The 17,932-nt window shown below is 63.3% G+C and overlaps 1 protein-coding gene across 1 annotated transcript; it reads right to left on the bottom strand.

Moving 5' to 3' along the window:
- Positions 1-14,662, bottom strand: PPP1R16A (protein phosphatase 1 regulatory subunit 16A). The gene is made up of 11 exons (XM_065832948.2): positions 14,162-14,662; positions 13,134-13,701; positions 12,804-12,874; positions 12,558-12,703; positions 10,136-10,239; positions 5,921-6,045; positions 4,381-4,506; positions 2,847-2,922; positions 1,485-1,614; positions 1,287-1,398; positions 1-1,205 (listed from the first exon to the last, which is right to left on the bottom strand). Exons 2-11 carry the CDS (start codon positions 13,381-13,383, stop codon positions 933-935), a joined length of 1,413 nt encoding a protein of 470 aa, XP_065689020.1. The 5' UTR covers positions 13,384-13,701; positions 14,162-14,662; the 3' UTR covers positions 1-932.
- Between the last annotated feature and the right edge of the window lie 3,270 nt (positions 14,663-17,932).

Raw genomic sequence — 17,932 nt, 5'->3', positions numbered from 1 at the left:
TTTTTGGGTGGTTTGGGGTTTTTTTTCGGGGTAGGGGAGGAGGTAAAAAGAGCCCAGAAAGAGGCAAAAGTCGCCCAGCAGGGGGCGGTTGGGTGACCCCATAGGGGGTTTGGGTGCCCCCCCACCCCGAGGCCGTTCAGGTGCCCCCAGGGGTGGGTTTGAGCCCCCAGAGGGGTGTGGGTGCCCCCCTGGCCATTTGGGTGCCCCCCAGGGGCACTTGGGTGCCCCCACAGGGTTTGGGAGCCCCCCAAGATCATTTGGGTGGCCCCAAGGGGTTTTAGGTACCCCCTGGGTCATTTGGGTGCCCCCAGGGGGCTGCGGGTGTCCCCAGGCCTTTTAGGTGCCCCCAAAAGGGGTGTGGGTGCCCCCAGGCCATTTGGGTGGCCCCAAGGGGGTTTAGGTGCCCCCTGGGCCATTTGGGTGCCCCCAGAAGGGGTGTGGGTGCCCCCAGGCCATTTGGATGGCCCCAAGGGGGTTTAAGTGCCCCCTGGGCCATTTGGGTGCCCCCCAAGCCATTTAGGTGCCCCTAGAAGGGTGTGGGTGCCCCCCAGGCCATTTGGGTGCACCCAGGGCCATTTGGGTGCCCCCCAGGCCATTTGGGTGTCCCCCCCAGGAGGCTGTGGGTGCCCCCCAGGCCATTTAGTGCTCCAAGAGGGGCGTGGGTGCCCCCCAGGCCCTTTGGGTGCCCCGAGAGGCGTTTGGGTGGCCCCCAGGCCATTTGCGTGCCCCCTGGGCCATATGGGTGCCCCGCGGGCCATTTAGATGCCCCCAAAGGGGTATGGGTGACCCCCAGGCCTTTTGGGTGCCCCCCAGGCCATTTAGGTGCCCCCCAGGGGGATACTGATGCCCCCATGGGGGTTTGGGTGCCCCCAGGGGTGGGTTCAACACCCCCAGGGTGTGTTTGGGTGCCGGGGGGGGCCACCCACGGGTGCTCACATCACCTTACAGCACCGGCGCTTCTCAGCCGGCGACTCCTCAGCCGGAGCCATGAGCCGGAGCAATGGGGGGTCCCCGGCGTCACCCCCCGGCGCCAACACCACGGCGGGGGGTCCCGTGTTCCCCGTCCCCGCCTTGGCGGGCGGGTGCTGCATTTTGGCGGCCGCTCGGTGCCGTTTGAGGTCGGCCAAGGTGTTGGGGGTCCTGTCGGCGTCGCCGACGCCGCGGTCCGGTTGGGCGGCCGCGCCGTTGCGCTGCGGAGGGGGGTCCTGCGGGGGATGGGGGGACGTGGTGATGCCGGGATGGGGTGGGGAGGGGGGGGACGCTCGACCGCGGTGCCGCCCACTCACGTCGTCCTCGCTGTCGCGGCGCTCGGCGCGTTGCCAAACGATGGCTTCGCGCTGCTGCTCCTTGCGGTAAAGGCTGGTGCGCTCCGACAGGCTGGCGCGGCGAACCACCTTCCTACCGGGGGCGTTTCGGGGGGTTAAAAGGAAATAGGGACCCCCTCCCCAAAGCGCTGTGGTGCTGGTGGGGTGGGGAGGGTTTACCCGCGGCTGCCGGCGCTGGAGGTGCGGCGCTGGAGCAGGGATTTGGTTCTCTCGTGGGATTTCATGACGGCGGCGTGTTTGTGCTTCAGCTCCAGCAGTTTGGCGCGGACCTCGTCGTCGCCGCAGACGTCTTGGGGGGGGGACACCAAAAATACGCCGTGAGGTCACCCCAAAAGTCACCGAAAATACGTCTCGGGGTGATAAATAAACCCGGAAAGTCACTGAGAACGCGTCTTGAGCTGATAAATAGACCCCAAAAGGCACCGAAAACGCGACTTGAGGTGATAAATAAACCCCCCCAAGTCATCACAAAAACATCTCGTGGTGATTAATAAACCCCAAAAGGCACTAAAACAATGTCTTGGGGTGATTAATAAACCCCAAAAGGCACCAAAAAAAGGTCTCGCGGTGATAAATAAACCCCAAAAGCCACTGCAAAAATGTCTTAGGGTGATAAATAAACCCAACAAGTCACCAAAAAAAGGTCTCACGGTGATAAATAAACCCCGAAAGTCACTGAAAAAAGGTCTCACAAAGATAAATAAACCCCAAAAGTCACTGAAACAATGTCTTGGGGTGATAAATAAACCCCAAAAGTCACCAAAAAAGTTCTCATGGGGATAAATAAACCCAACAAATCATCACAAAAATGTCTTGGGGTGATAAATAAACCCCAAAAGGCACCAAAAAAAGGTCTTGTGGTGATTAATAAACCCCAAAAGTCACTGAAATAATGTCTTGGGGTGATAAATAAACCCCAAAAGTCGCTGCAAAAATGTCTTGCGGTGATAAATAAACCCCAAAAGTCACCAAAAATGTCTCATGGGGATAAATAAACCCAACAAGTCACCACAAAAATGTCTTGAGATGATAAATAAACCCCAAAAGTCACTGAAAAAAGGTCTCACAATGATAAATAAGCCCCAAAAGTCACTGCAAAAATGTCTTGGGGTGACAAATAAACCCCAAAAGGCACCAAAAAAAGGTCTCATGGTGATAAATAAACCCCAAAAGTCACTGCAAAAATGTCTTGGGGTGATAAATAAAGCCAACAAGTCACCAAAAAAGGTCTTGTGGGGATAAATAAACCCAACAAATCACTGAAAAAACATCTCACGGTGATAAATAAACCCCAAAAGTCACTGAAACAATGTCTTGAGGTGATAAATAAACCCCCCAAGCCACCACAAAACCATCTCACGGTCATAAATAAACCCAACAAGTCACCAAAAAACCATCTTGTGGTGATAAATAAAGCCAACAAGTCACCGAAAACCATCTCGCGGTGACGAATAAACCCCTCGAATGCCCATAAAAGCGTCTCGGGGTGATAAAACACCCCTGGAAGACCCCGAAGCTCACCCAGAGGCGTCTCGTCCAGCAGCGATTTGGCGTTGAGGTCGGCGCCGTGAGCCACCAGCAGCTCCAGCAGCGGCACCTGCGCGGGGGGCGGCCCGTCAGCCGCGGCCATGGGGTTGTCACCCGACCCCTTGTCACCCGCCCCGTTGTCAACCGTCCCCTTGTCACCCGTCCCCTTGTCACCCACCCTGTTGTAACCCAACCCCTTGTCACCCGTCCCCTTGTCATCCGCCCCTTTGTCCCCCACCCCCTTGTCCCCCGCCCCGTTGTCATCCACCCCGTTGTCACCCATCCCCTTGTCATCCACCCCATTGTAACCCATCCCCTTGTCACCCACCCCGTTGTCATCCACCCCATTGTCACCCGTCCCCATTGTCACCCACCCCGTTGTCACCCATCCCCTTGTCACCCACTCCCTTGTTACCAGCTCCCTTGTCACCCGCCCCCTTCTCACCCACCCCATTGTAACCCATCCCCTTGTCACCCGCCCCGTTGTCACCCATCCCCTTGTCACCCACCCACTTGTCACCAGCTCCCTTGTCACCCATCCCCTTGTCACCCATACCCTTGTCAGCTGCCCCATTGTCACCCGTCCCGTTGTCACCCGTCCCCTTGTCATCCACCCCGTTGTCACCCGTCCCCTTGTCACCCACCCCGTTGTCACCCATCCCCTTGTCACCCACCTCCTTGTCACCCGTCCCCTTGTCATCCACCCTATTGTCACCTGTTCCCTTGTCACCCATCCCCAATGTTACCTGTCCCCTTGTCACCCGTCCCTTTGTCACCCACCCTGTTGTCACCCGCCCCCTTCTCATCCGTCCCGTTGTAACCCATCGCCTTGTCACCCGCCACCTGGTCACCTGTCCAGTTGTAACCCATCCCCTTGTCACCCACCCCGTTGTCATCCACTCCCTTGTCACCCGTCCCCATTGTCACCCGCCCCACTGTCACCCATCCCCTTGTCACCCACCCCGTTGTCCCCCGTCCCCTTGTCATCCGTCCAGTTGTCACCTGTTCCCTTGTCACCCATCCTCTTGTCACCCACTCTATTGTCACCTGTTCCCTTGTCACCCGTCCAGTTGTCACCTGCCCCCTTGTCACCCATCCCCTTGTCACCCACCCTATTGTCACCCATCCCCTTGTCACCTGCCCCATTGTCTCCCGTCCCCTTGTCACCCATCCTGTTGTCCCACATCCTCTTGTCACCTGCCCCATTGTCACCCGTCCCCTTGTCACCCATCCCCTTGTCACCCGCATCCTTGTCCTTGTGCCATTGTCACCCGCCCCCTTGTCACCCACCCCCTTGTCACCTGCCCTGTTGTCACCCACCCCTTTGTCCTCGTGCCATTGTCACCCGCCCCCTTGTCACCCACCCCCTTATCACCTGCCCTGTCATCACCCATCCTGTTGTCACCTGTCCCCTTGTCCCCTGCCCTGTTGTCACCCATCCTCTTGTCACCCATCCTGTTGTCACCCACCCCTTTGTCCTTGTGCCATTGTCACCCGCCCCCTTGTCACCCACCCCCTTGTCACCCACCTGTCCCCAGCACGCGGCGGCGTGGAGCGGCTGCCACCCATCACGGTCCTGTGCCGCGACGCCGGCCCGGTGCTCCAGCAGCAGCTCGGCAGCCTCAACGTAACCGTTGGCCGCCGCGATGTGGAGCTGCCGGGGGGGGACAACGAGGTGACAGGGTTGGGGACAGCTCAGGGGGGACATTGTCACCACCCCGCGGTGTCATTGTATCCTAACAGAGCAGTGCTGTGGCCACACAAGCTGTTTGGGTGTCCCCCGGGGGGGTCTGGGTGCCCCCAGGGGTTATGGGTGACCCACAGGCCATTTGGGTGCCCCCTGTGGGGGTTTAGGTGCCCCCAAGGGGGTATGGGTGACCCACAGGCCATTTGAGTGCCCCAAGTGGGTGTGGGTGCCCACCTGGCCATTTGGGTGCCCCCAGGGGGGTTTAGGTGCCCCAAAGGGGGTGTGGGTGCCCCCCTGGGCCATTTGGGTGCCCCCTGGGCCATTTGGGTGCCCCCAGTGGGGTTTAGGTGCCCCCAAGGGGGTGTGAGTGCCCCCCTGGGCCATTTGGGTGCCCCCCAGGCCTTTTGGGTGCCTCCAGGGGTGGTTTAGGTTTTCCAAGGATTTGGGTGCCCCCTGAGCCATTTGGATGCCACCAGGGGGGTTTAGGTGCCCCAAAGGGGGTGTGGGTGCCCCCCTGACCATTTGGGTGCCCCCATGGGGGTGTGGGTGCCCCCTTAGCCATCTGGGTGCCCCCAGGCGGGGGGTTGGGTGCCCCTGACCATTTGGGTGCCCCCAGGGGGGTTTAAGTGCCCCCAAGGTGGTGTGGGTGCCCCCCTGGGCCATTTGGGTGGCCCCAGGCCTTTTGGGTGCCCCCAGGGCAGTTTAGGTGCCCCCAAGTCTTTTGGGAGTCCCCCAGGCCATTTGGGTGCCCCTTGGGCCATTTGGAATGCCCCCCAAGCCTTTTGGGTGCCCTCAGGGGGGAACTGATGCTCTCAGAGGTGTTTGGGTGCCCCCCTGGCCACTTGGGTGCCCCCACAGGGGTGTGGGTCGCCCTGAGCATTTGGGTGCCCCCCGGGCCATTTGAGTATCCCCAGGTGGTGTTTAGGTGCCCCCAAGAATTTGGATGCCCCCTGGGCCATTTGGCTACCCCCACGGGGTGTTTAGGTGCCCCCAAGAATTTGGGTGACCCCTGAGCCATTTGGGTGCCCCAAGGGTGTGTGGGTGACCCCCAGGCTATTTGGGTGCTGCCAGGAGGGTTTAGGTGCCCCCTGGGCCATTTGGGTGCCCACCAGGCCTTTGGGTGCCCACAGGGGTGTGTTTGATGCCCCCAGCGTGGGTTTGGGTGCTGGGGGGGCCACCCATGGGTGCTCACATCACCTTACAGCACCGGTGCTTCTCACCTGGTGCCGTGACCCGGAGCAAGTTGGGGGGCCCCATTGTCACCCACAAGGGTCCCACGTTCCCCATGTTCACCGGGCGGGTGCTGCCACCGTATGGAGGTCACCACCCGCCCAGTGTCACCGTATGGAGGTCACCACCCCCCGGTGTCCCCATGTCCTACCAGAGTGGCTCCGTGTCCCCGCGGCGCGTCCAGGTCGCCCCCCGCCCGCAGCAGGCGCCGGATCTCCCGCAGCATCTCGCGCTCCGTGGCACCGCGGGCGGCCTCGATCTTCTCCTGCGTGATCCCTGCGGGGACGCCGGGGACAATGGGGACACAGGGTGACAAACGGGACACCAGCGTGACAATGGGGACATGGAGGTGACAAACAGGACACCGAGGGGACAATGGGGACATTGAGGTGAGTAACGGGACACCAAGGTGCCAATGGGGACATTGAGGTGCCAATGGGGACACCAGGGTGACAAACAGGACACCGAGGTGACAATAGGGACATCGAGGTGACTAACGGGACACCAAGGTGCCAATGGGGACATTGAGGTGCCAATGGGGACACCAGGGTGACAAAGGGGACACCAGGGTGACAAAGGGGACATGGAGGTGACAAACGGGTCACCAAGGTGACAAAGGGGACACTGAGGTGACAATGGGGACATGGAGGTGACACAGGGGACACCAGGGTGACAAATGGGACACCAGTGTGACAAAAGGGACATCGAGGTGACAAAGGGGACACCAGGGTGACAAAGGGGACATGGAGGTGACAAAAGGGACATGGAGGTGACAAAGGGGACACCAGGGTGACAAAGGGGATATCAAGGTGACAAAGGGGACACTGAGGCGACAATGGGGACATGGAGGTGACACAGGGGACACCAGGGTGACACAGGGGACACTGAGGTGACAAAGGGGACACGCGGTGACAAAACGGACATGGAGGTGATAAACGGGACACCAGAGTGACAATGGGAACATTGAGGTGACACAGGGGACACCGAGGTGACAATGGGAACACCAGGGTGACAAACGGGACACGGAGGTGACAACAGGGACACCAGGGTGACAAAGGGGACATCGAGGTGACACAGGGGACACCAGGGTGACAAAGGGGACACAGAGGTGACAAACAAGACACCAAGGTGACAAACGGGACACCAGGGTGACAAAGGAGACGTGGAGGTGACAAATGGGACATCGAGGTGACAAAGGGACACCAGGGTGACAAAGGGGACATCGAGGTGACACAGGGGATACTAGGGTGACAAACAGGACACGGAGGTGACAGAAGGGAACACCGAGGTGACAAAGGGAACATCGAGGTGACAAATGGGACACCAGGTGATAAACGGCATACCCAGGTGACAAAGAGGACACCAGGGTGACAAAGGGGACATTGAGGGGACAAAGGGGACACCAAGGTAACAAAAGAGACACAGAGGTGACAAAAGGGACATAGGGGATGTGCTTGACCCCCAACAACCAAACCAGAGCAGTGTCCCATATAGTGTCCCCAAAGAGCCAAATAGTGTCCCCAAGGTCCCAAATATTGTCCCCAAGTGTCCCCAGTAGTGTCCTTAGTGGCCCCAATGTCCCAATTCTTGCTCCTTAGTGTCCCCAATGTCCCAAATATTGTCCCTAAGTGTCCCAAAAAGTGTCCTGGGTGTCCCCAGTGTCCCAAATCTTGCTCCTTAGTGTCCCCAATATTGTCCCTAAGTGTCCCCAGAAGTGTCCTGGGTGTCCCCAATGTCCCCAATCGTGCTCCTTAATGTCCCCAATGTCCCACAGGGATGGTTTTATTAACGGGTCAGTGGATGAGCCCAATTTCAGTTTAATATTAAACATTTAGGGTAATAAACGTACACTAAATGTAATGAGTCACTGGGGCTGGGGGGGGTTTTGGGGCCCTGGGGGGGTCACTGGGGCTGGGGGGGGTTCTTGGGTCCCTGGGGGTGTCACTGGGCCTGGGGGTGGTTCTTGGGTGCCTGGGGGGGTCACTGGGTCTGTTGGGGGTTCTTGGGTCCCTGGGGGGTCACTGGGGCTGGGGAGGGTTCTTGGGTGCCTGGGGGGGGTCACTGGGTCTGGGGGCGGTTCTTGGGTCCCTGGGAGGGTCACTGGGTCTGGGGGGGTTCTTGGGGCCCTGGGGGGTCACTGGGTCTGTTGAGGGTTCTTGGGTCCCTGGGGGACTCACTGGGTCTATGGGGGGTTCTTGGGGCCCTGGGGGGGTCACTGGGGCTGGGGGGGTTCCTGGGTCCCTGGGGGGGTCACTGGGTCTGTTGGGGGTTCTTGGGTCCCTGGGGGGGTCACTGGGTCTGTTAGGGGTTCTTGGGGCCCTGGGGGGGTCACTGGGTCTGTTGGGGGTTCTTGGGGCCCTGGGGGGGTCACTGGGTCTGTTGGGGGTTCTTGGGGCCCTGGGGGTGTCACTGGGTCTATGGGGGGTTCTTGGGTCCCTGGGGGGGTCACTGGGTCTGTTGGGGGTTCCTGGGTCCCTGGGGGGTTCACTGGGTCTATGGGGGGTTCTTGGGTCCCTAGAGGGGTCACTGGGGCCGGGGGGGGGTTTTGGGTCCCTGGGGGGGTCACTGGGTCTGTTGGGGGTTCTTGGGTCCCTGGGGGGCTTCTTGGGTCCCTGGGGGGGTCACTGGGTCTGGGGGGGTTCTTGGGGCCCTGGGGGGGTCACTGGGTCTGTGGGGGTTCTTGGGTCCCTGGGGGAGTCACTGGGTCTGTTGGGGGTTCTTGGGTCCCTGGGGGGGTCACTGGGTCTGTTGGGGGTTCTTGGGTCCCTGGGGGGGGTCACTGGGTCTGTTGGGGGTTCTTGGGGCCCTGGGGGGGTCACTGGGTCTGTTGGGGGTTCTTGGGGCCCTGGGGGGGTCACTGGGTCTGTTGGGGGTTCTTGGGTCCCTGGGGGGGTCACTGGGTCTGGGGGGGTTCTTGGGGCCCTGGGGGGGTCACTGGGTCTGTTGGGGGTTCTTGGGTCCCTGGGGGGGGTCACTGGGTCTGTTGGGGGTTCTTGGGGCCCTGGGGGGGTCACTGGGTCTGTTGGGGGTTCTTGGGTCCCTGGGGGGGTCACTGGGTCTGGGGGGGTTCTTGGGGCCCTGGGGGGGTCACTGGGTCTGTTGGGGGTTCTTGGGGCCCTGGGGGGGTCACTGGATCTGTTGGGGGTTCTTGGGGCCCTGGGGGGGTCACTGGATCTGTTGGGGGTTCTTGGGTCCCTGGGGGGGTCACTGGGTCTGGGGGGGTTCTTGGGGCCCTGGGGGGGTCACTGGGTCTGTTGGGGGTTCTTGGGGCCCTGGGGGGGTCACTGGATCTGTGGGGGGTTCTTGGGTCCCTGGGGGGGTCACTGGGTCTGGGGGGGGTTCTTGGGTCCCTGCGGGGGGGTCACTGGGGCTGGGGGGGGTTCTTGGGTCCCTGGGGGACTCACTGGGTCTGCGGGGGTTCTTGGGTCCCTGGGGGGGGTCACTGGAGCTGGGAGGGTTCTTGGGTCCCTGGGGGGGTCACTGGGTCTGGGGGGGTTCTTGGGTCCCTGGGGGGGTCACTGGGGCTGGGGGAGGTTCTTGGGGCCCTGGGGGGGTCACTGGGTCTGTTGGGGGTTCTTGGGTCCCTGGGGGGGTCACTGGGTCTGGGGGGGTCACTGGGACTGGGGGGTTCTTGGGTCCCTGGGGGGGTCACTGGGTCTGTTGGGGGTTCTTGGGTCCCTGGGGATGTCACTGGGTCTGGGGGGGGGTGTTGGGGCCCTGGGGGGGGGACTGGGACTGGTGGGGGTTCTTGGGTCCCTGGGGGGTCACTGGGTCTGGGGGGGGTTCTTGGGTCCCTGGGGGGGGTCACTGGGTCTGTTGGGGGTTCTTGGGTCCCTGGGGGGGTCACTTGGTCCCTGGGGGTGTCACTGGGTCTGTGGGGGTTCTTGGGGCCCTGGGGGAACCTGGAGCCTGGAGTCAATGGTTATCGGAGAGAGAAGAATCCTGAACGGGTTATAAGGGAGGGAACACCTCAAAGTTTGATTTCACTCATGGGTTCAGGTCCCCCCTCAAAGTTCTGCTTTGGAGCTTTAAAATACAGAGTGTGGAGCGAATATTTATCAGGGTGAAAAGAATCGTGAACGGGTTATAATGGAGGAAACACCTGAGAAGGGGTTCAGGCCTCCCCTCAAAGCTCCGCTTTACAACCTTAAAACAGAGTCCAAATTGAACGGTGATCGGGGAGAGAAGAACCCTCAGAGCTGGATTTTGAGAATGGGTTCAGATCTCTAAAGTTTTGCTTTAGGATCTCAAAACCCAGAGCGTGGAGCGAACTTATGGGGCAGAGAAGGACCCGCCTGGGGGTTCCCCCATGTTAAACGACACCCGCCACCCCACTCTTCCGACGCGCGTTTGTCCCCGCGCTCACCCTGCTCCGCCATGGCCGCCTCGATGCGGTCCAGCGCCTCCTCGTCCTCGCACAGGTCGTAGGGCATGTTGCCGTCGGAGTTCACCGCCAGCAGGTCGGCGCCGCTGTGTGGGTGGCGATAACGAGGGTCACAACGCCACGGCCGCGGAACCGACCCCGGGGTGTCCCCACCAGCGCTGTGTCCCCGCCGTCGCCGTGTCCCCAACACCGCCATATCCACACCACCACCGTGTCCCCAACACCGCTGTGTCCCTACCGTCGCCGTGTCCCCAACACCGCCGTGTCCCTACCGTCGCCGTGTCCCCAACACCGCCATATCCCCACCACCACCGTGTCCCCAACACCGCTGTGTCCCCAACGCCGCTGTGTCCCCAACGCCACCATGTCCGCAATGCCACCGTGTCCCCAACGCCACCATGTCCCCAACACCGCTGTGTCCCCAACGCCGCTGTGTCCCCAACGCCGCTGTGTCCGCAATGCCACCGTGTCCCCAACGCCACCGTGTCCCCAACACCGCTGTGTCCCCAACGCCGCTGTGTCCCCAACGCCATCGTGTCCCCACCACCACCGTGTCCCCAACACCGCTGTGTCCCCAACACCACCGTGTCCCCAACGCCGCTGTGTCCCCAACGCCACCATGTCCCCACCACTGCCGTGTTCCCAACACCACCGTGTCCCCAACACCGCCGTGTCCGCAACGCCACCGTGTCCCCAATGCCACCATGTCCCCACCACCGCCGTGTCCCCACCACCGCCGTGTCCCCACCACCGCCGTGTCCCCAATGCCGCCGTGTCCCCACCACCGCTGTGTCCCCACCACCACCATGTCCCCACCACCGCCATGGCAACACCGCCGTGCCCCCAACACCGCCGTGTCCCCAACGCCGCTGTGTCCCCAACGCCACCGTGTCCCCAACACCACCGTGTCCCCAACACCGCCGTGTCCCCAACGCCACCGTGTCCCCACCACTGCCGTGTCCCCACCACCGCCGTGTCCCTGACCCCAGTCTGTCCCCAAGTCCACTGTGTCCCCAACGCCACCATGTCCCCAATGCCACCATGTCCCCAATGCCACCATGTCCCCAATGCCGCCGTGCCCCCAGCGCCACCGTGTCCCTGACCCCAGTGTGTCCCCAAGGCCACTATGTCCCCAACGCCGCTGCATCCCCAACGCCACCATGTCCCCAATGCCACCGTGTCCCCAATGCCACCGTGTCCCCAGCGCTGTCACGTCCCCAACACCCCTGTGTCCCCAATGCCACCGTGTCCCCAGTGCCGCCATGTCCCCAATGCCGCTGCGTCCCTGATCCCAGTACGTCCCCAACGCCGCCGTGTCCCAACCGCTGCTGTGTCCCCAACACCACTGTGTCCCCGACCCCAGCACGTCCCCAACGCTGCCATGTCCTCAACGCCGCCATGTCCCCAGCGCCGCCATGTCCCCAATGCCGCCATGTCCCCAATGCCGCCATGTCCCCAGCGCCGCCATGTCCCCACCGCCGCCACGTCCCCAACGCCACTGTGTCCCCGATCCCAGCATGTCCCTAACACCGCCATGTCCCCAGCGGCACCATGTCCCCACCACCGCCATGTCCCTGACCCCGATGTGTCCCCAGTGCCACTGTGTCCCCAACGCCATGTGTCTCCGATCCCAGCGTGTCCCCAATGCCGCCGTGTCCCCGACCCCAGCACGTCCCCAACACTGCCATGTCCCCAAGGCCGCCGTGTCCCCAATGCCGCCGTGTCCCCGACCCTGGCACGTCCCCAACGCCGCCACGTCCCCAACGCCACCATGTCCCCAACACCACCGCGTCCCCAACACTGCCATGTCCCCAACATCACCGTGTCCCTGACCCCAGTGCGTCCCCAAGGCCACTGTGTCCCCAACGCCGCCACGTCCCCAACGCCACCATGTCCCCAATGCCGCCGTGTCCCCAGCGCCACCATGTCCCCAATGCCGCCGTGTCCCCAACACCGCCGTGTCCTTGACCCCGGTGCGTCCCCAATGCCACCGTGTCCCCAACGCTGCCTTGTCCCCAGCGCCGCCATGTCCCCAGCGCCGCCGTGTCCCCGACACCACCATGTCCCTGACCCCGGTGCGTCCCCAGTGCCACCATGTCCCCACCGCCATGTCCCCAACACCACCGTGTCCCCAACACCGCCGTGTCCCCAACACCACCGTGTCCCCAACACCGCCGTGTCCCTGACCCCAGTGTGTCCCCAAGGCCACTGTGTACCCAACGCCGCCACGTCCCCAACGCCACCATGTCCCCAATGCCACCATGCCCCCAACGCCGCCTTGTCCCCAACACCACCATGTCCCTGACCCCGGTGCATCCCCAGTGCCACCATGTCCCCACCGCCATGTCCCCAACACCACCGTGTCCCCAACGCCACCGTGTCCCCAACACCACGTCGCTTTTACCGCTGGATGAGCTGCTGGACCAGGCGGAGGTGGCCGCAGGTGGCAGCGGCGTGGAGCGGCGTCCAGAGCTCGCTGTCCCGCGCGTTGACGTCGGCGCCGGCGTCCAGCAGCGTCGTCACCACGTCCCCAAAGTCATCGATGCAGCACTGGGCGCGGGGACAGAAATCGGGGCGGATTCGGGCACCGCGGAGGCGTCACCGCGCGTCCCCAGCGGCGATGTGACGCTTGGCCCCGGTGTCACCGTACCTGGTGCAGCGCGGTGAGACCGTCCTCGTTGCAGAGATCGGGGCTGACGCCGCTCGCCAGCAACTGCCGGACTGTGGATAATGAAAGAAACACCAAAAATGAAGGATTTTAACGATTTTAAGTGGGATCCGCGAGTTGTGCCGGGAGCATCGCGGTGCCACCGGGACATTGGAACCGGTGCGTTCAAAGTCCCGCTGTGCCGGTAAAACCATCCCAGGTGGGGTGTTGGATTTACCGACACCGGCCACGCGCTGGTTTTGAGGATTTGAGCGGCAAAATAGGGGTTTCTATCCTAAAATAATGGGATTTGGGGGTTGGTGTCACCGTCACCTTCCTCGGCGTCGCGCCGGGCGGCCGCCTCCAGCAAGCGGACGCTGTCGGGAAATGTCACCGTCCTGCTGCGGCCGCCGCTCTTCCTCCTCTTCCTCCTCCTCTCGGCCTCCGCCGGCGCCTCCTTCTCCATCTGAGCCCATTTCTTCAGCTGCTGGGCCCGGCGTTTCTGGGCGTGCTTGAGGCGCTCGGGGGTGCTGAGCCGCGCCACCACCGCCATCTCGGCCAGCAGCTCCGCGTGCTCGGCCATGGCGCCGCGCCGGGGCCCACGGCAGCGGGAACGGGGTGCGGAGCCACCGGTTCCCCCACAACCATCACCCTGCGCCGGAGCGGGGGCGGCTCAACCCCGGTTGGTGACGCTTCCCCGCGGCTTCACCGCCGGCGTCCGCTTGGGGATCATGTCCCACGCTCCACGTGGTCCTTTCTTAGCGCCCAAAGGCGCTGGGTTCACCGGTGCTGAGCGACGCTCGCCGCGACGCCAAACCCGCGTTCGCCGCTCGAGCGACTCCCGCTCCACCACCATTCGCCGCCGCTCGCTCGGCGTCGCTGGCACCTCGGGACGAAGCCCCTGCGGTAAAAACGGGGGGAGAAACGTTGCAAACGGTTAAAAAGCAGCGAGAGGCTCAACCAAGCCAGCGCTGGGTTCGGTGGTTTCTGCTCCTTAAGCCGGGATTAACCCACAAAAGTGAATGGCGGGGAAATTCCGTGAGGGTCGCCGGGGTGGAAATGGAGCTATAGGGTGGGGGGAAGCACCGGAATCCATGGGGGATTGGGGTGTTTTGGTACCGGTGAAACCGGGCGCGCCCGACGCCGGCATCGCCCGCCGGGCAGGGCGGGAATGGGCGGATTCCGGCAGAGCCGGCAGCACCGGCGCCGGTTCCTTCCCTCCCACTGGAGCAAAGTCCGGCAGCGAAATCATCACGTTGAAACACCATTAAAAACGCCTGCTGGTTTAATCCCGGCTTAAATCCACCCGGAATCCGGCGTCCGGGATTTCGCCGAATCCACCCCCCCAAAAAATCGCCCACCGAAAATCACTGGGCGGCTCCTTCGTTAATTAACGAGCGGCGGTCATTACACTTTCAAATGTGTTTCCACCTGGTTCAAAAGAAGCGAAGGGTTCAATAATTGATGGGCGAGCGTTTCCGTGACGGCGCTGGGGACGCCCCCGTGTCCCCAAAGCCTGCGGGGGTGTCCCCAAGGGACCCCCATGTTCACACATCTGGGGGTCACCCAAGGGGATGGGAAAGGGACGCAAGAAAGGGGGGGTTGACCCCAAGGGACAAGGGGGGGACACCCATGTCCTCAAGGCTTAACGGGGGTCAGTCCTGAGGGGACACCTGGGGGACACCCATGTCCCCAAGGGACACTTGAGGGGACTCTGTGTCACCAAGCCCTGGGAGGGACATTGTCCATAAGGAACCCCCATGTCCCCACACTTGGGGGTCTGTCCCCAAGGGACACTTGGGGGGACCCCCATGTCCCCAAGTCCTGGGGACATTTGTCCCCAGGGTCACCCCAGAGGGGACCCCCATGTCCCCAAGCCCCAGTGGGTTCTGTCCCCAAGGGACCTCAGAGGGGACCCCATGTCCCCAAGCTCAGGGTGGTCTGTCCCCAAGGAACCCCCATGTCCCCACACTTGGGGGATCTGTCCCCAAGGGACACCTGGGGGGGACCCCCATGTCCCCAAGTCCCGGGGACATTCGTCCCCAGGGTCACCCCAGAGGGGACCCCCATGTCCCCAAGCCCTGGGAGGTCTGTCCCCAAGAGTTTCCCAAGGGGACCCTCATGTCCCCAAGTCCTGGGGACATTTGTCCCCAGGGTCACCCCAGAGGGGACCCCCATGTCCCCAAGCCCCAGTGGGTTCTGTCCCCAAGGGGCACTTGAGGGGACCCCCATGTCCCCAAGCAAGTTTGTCCCAAGGGTCACCCCAGTAGGGACCCCCGTGTCCCCAAGCCCTGGGGGGTTTGTCCCCAAGAAGCTCCCAAGGGGACCCCCGTGTCCCCAAGCCCCAGTGGGTTCTGTCCCCAAGGGGCACTTGAGGGGACCCCCATGTCCCCACACCCTGGGGGGAACCTTGTCCCCAAGGGACCCCAAGGGGACCCCCCCATGTCCCTGAGCCCTGAGGATCCGTCCCCAGGGTCCCCCCGAAGGGATCATCATGTCCCCAAGCCCTGGGGGGGTGTTGTCCCCAGGGGGACCCCCATGTCCCCAAGACTTAAGGGCCATCGGTCCTGAGGGGACACCTGAGGGGACCCCGTGTCCCCACGCGCGGGTGGGTCTGTCCCCAAGGCACCCCCATGTCCCCATCCCCCCTGTCCCCAGGGGTGTCCCCAAGTGACCCCACGATGCCCCCAACCCCCGCGTTGTCCCCAAGCGCCGCCCCCGCCCGCCTGGGGCTGCCCGCAGGGGCCCCCCCGCCCCAGCTCCTGTGCCCAGGGGTCCCCCACACCCTCGGGCCGGCACCCCCGGGGTCACCACCCCCCCGTGTCCCCGCTGCCCCCCCCGTGCCGCCCGTACCTGCCGGTGCCGGTGCCGCGGCCGCGGCCCTGCCCGAAGCGCTGCCGCTCCCGGGGGCGGGGCCGCGCCGCCCAGCGCCATGGCAACCGGACACGCTTCCGGGGACGCCGGAAGTGGGCGGGGCCTCGGGCAGGAAGGGGAGGCGGGGTTTGGGCGCCATGAGGGGAGTGGCGGGAGAGGCAACGCCCAAGAGAGTGGTGGGAGGTGGGGGGAGGGAGCCACTCCCAAGATGGCGGGGGGGGGGGGGGAAGGGGGGAAGGGGGGGGGAGTGGCCACTCCGAAGATGGCGGGAGGGGCGAGCGGCCACTCCCAAGATGGCGGAGGGGACCGTGGGAAGGGAAGCGTCCACTCCCAATAAGGCGGTGGGTGGGGGGCGCTGCCAAGATGGCGGGGGTGGGGGGGAAGCGGCGGGAGGGGCGAGCGGCCACTCCCAAGATGGCGGCAAGGGGACGGCCACTCCCAAGATGGCGGGGGGGGGGGGGGGGGGGGGCACGCTCAAGATGGCGGCGATAGGAGGAAGCGGCCACTCCCAAGATGGCGGCGGGAGGAGGAGGCGGCCACTCCCAAGATGGCGGCGGGGGGGGGGGGCGGGGTGAGGCGGCGGCGCCCCCTGGCGGGAGGAGCGGGGAATGTCGTGGGGTGATCGGGGTCAGTGTCCCCCGAGGGGGTGTTGGGGTCACCCTGGGACCCCAGTCCCCAGCTCCACTTCCTGCCCCATGGCCCCCAGCCCTGACCCCACCCCCGTCCCGTGTCCCCAAGCCCTGTCCTGTGTCCCCACCCCCTGTCCCCTGACTCCACCCCTGTTCCATGTCCCCAATCCCTGGCCCCACCCCCTGTTCCATGTCCCCAGTCCCAGGCCCCACCCCGGTCCCGTGTCCCCAAGCCCTGACCCCACCCCTTGTCCTTTGTCCCACCCCCTGTCCCTTGGCCCCACCCCTTGTCCCCAAACCCTGTCCCGTGTCCCCAAACCCTGTCCCCACCAGTAGTTCCCAGTACCCCCAGTGCACCACAACAGCTCCCAGTGTCCCCTGTCCAGTGCTCCCAGTAGCCCACACTCAGTGTCTCCCAGTGCTCCCAGTACCCCCACCAATGCCTCCCAGTGCTCCCAGTACCCCCACCAGTGTCTCCCAGTGCTCCCAGTACCCCACACTCAGTGCCTCCCAGTGCTCCCAGTGCTCCCAGTACCCCCATCAGCGTCTCCCAGTGCTCCCAGTGCCCCACACTCAGCATCTCCCAGTGCTCCCAGTACCCCCACCAATGCCTCCCAGTGCTCCCAGTACCCCCACCAGTGCCTCCCAGTGCTCCCAGTACCCCACACTCAGTGCCTCCCAGTGCTCCCAGTACCCCACACTCACTGTCTCCCAGTGCACCCAGTGCTCCCAGTACCCCACACTCAGTGTCTCCCAGTGCTCCCAGTGCTCCCAGTGCTCCCAGTACCCCACACTCAGTGCCTCCCAGTTTCCCAGTACCCCCACCAATGCCTCCCAGTGCTCCCAGTACCCCACACTCAGTGTCTCCCAGTGCTCCCAGTGCCCCCAGTACCCCCACCAGTGTCTCCCAGTCCTCCCAGTACCCCACACTCAGTGTCTCCCAATGCTCCCAGTACCCCCACCAGTGCCTCCCAGTGCTCCCAGTACCCCCAGTGTCCCTGCATGCGACCCTGCAGCTCAGGACTCTCCAGTTCCCCCAGTATTCCCCCAAAGCCTCCCAGTATCCCCAGTATCCCCCAGCTCAGTGCCCCCAGTAACCCCCATACAACCAGTCCAGTGCCTCCCAGTATCCCCTATATATCATTCCCAGTGCCCCAGTATCCCCAGTAATCCCAGTTCAGTGTCCCCAGTTTCCCCAGTAACCCCAGTTCCATTTCCCCAGTAACCCCAGTTCAGTTTCCCCAGTATTTCCAGTAACCCCAGTTCAGTTTCCCCAGTAACCCCCAGTTCAGTTTCCCCAGTATTCCCAGTAACCCCCGGTCCAGTTTCCCCAGTAACCCCAGTTCAGTTTCTCCAGTATTCCCAGTAACCCCAGTCCAGTTTCCCCACTATTCCCAGCCCAGTGCCCCCAGTATCCCCTTTATATCCAGCCCAGCACCTCCCAGTACCCCCAGTAACCCCCAGTATCCCCCTACACCATTCCCAGTGCCCCCAGTCTCCCCAGTAAGCCCCAGACACCATTTCCAGTGCCCCCAGTATCCCAGATAACCCCTAGCCCAGTGCTCCCAGTATCCACAGCCCGGTGCCTCGCAGTATCCCCCATATACCATTCCCAGTGCCCCCAGTGTC

Source organism: Patagioenas fasciata, chromosome 2, assembly GCF_037038585.1.
Source record: "Patagioenas fasciata isolate bPatFas1 chromosome 2, bPatFas1.hap1, whole genome shotgun sequence".
NCBI lineage: Eukaryota > Metazoa > Chordata > Aves > Columbiformes > Columbidae > Patagioenas > Patagioenas fasciata.
Note: the sequence above shows the minus strand (reverse complement) of the source record. Positions and strands in the feature narration are given on the sequence as shown.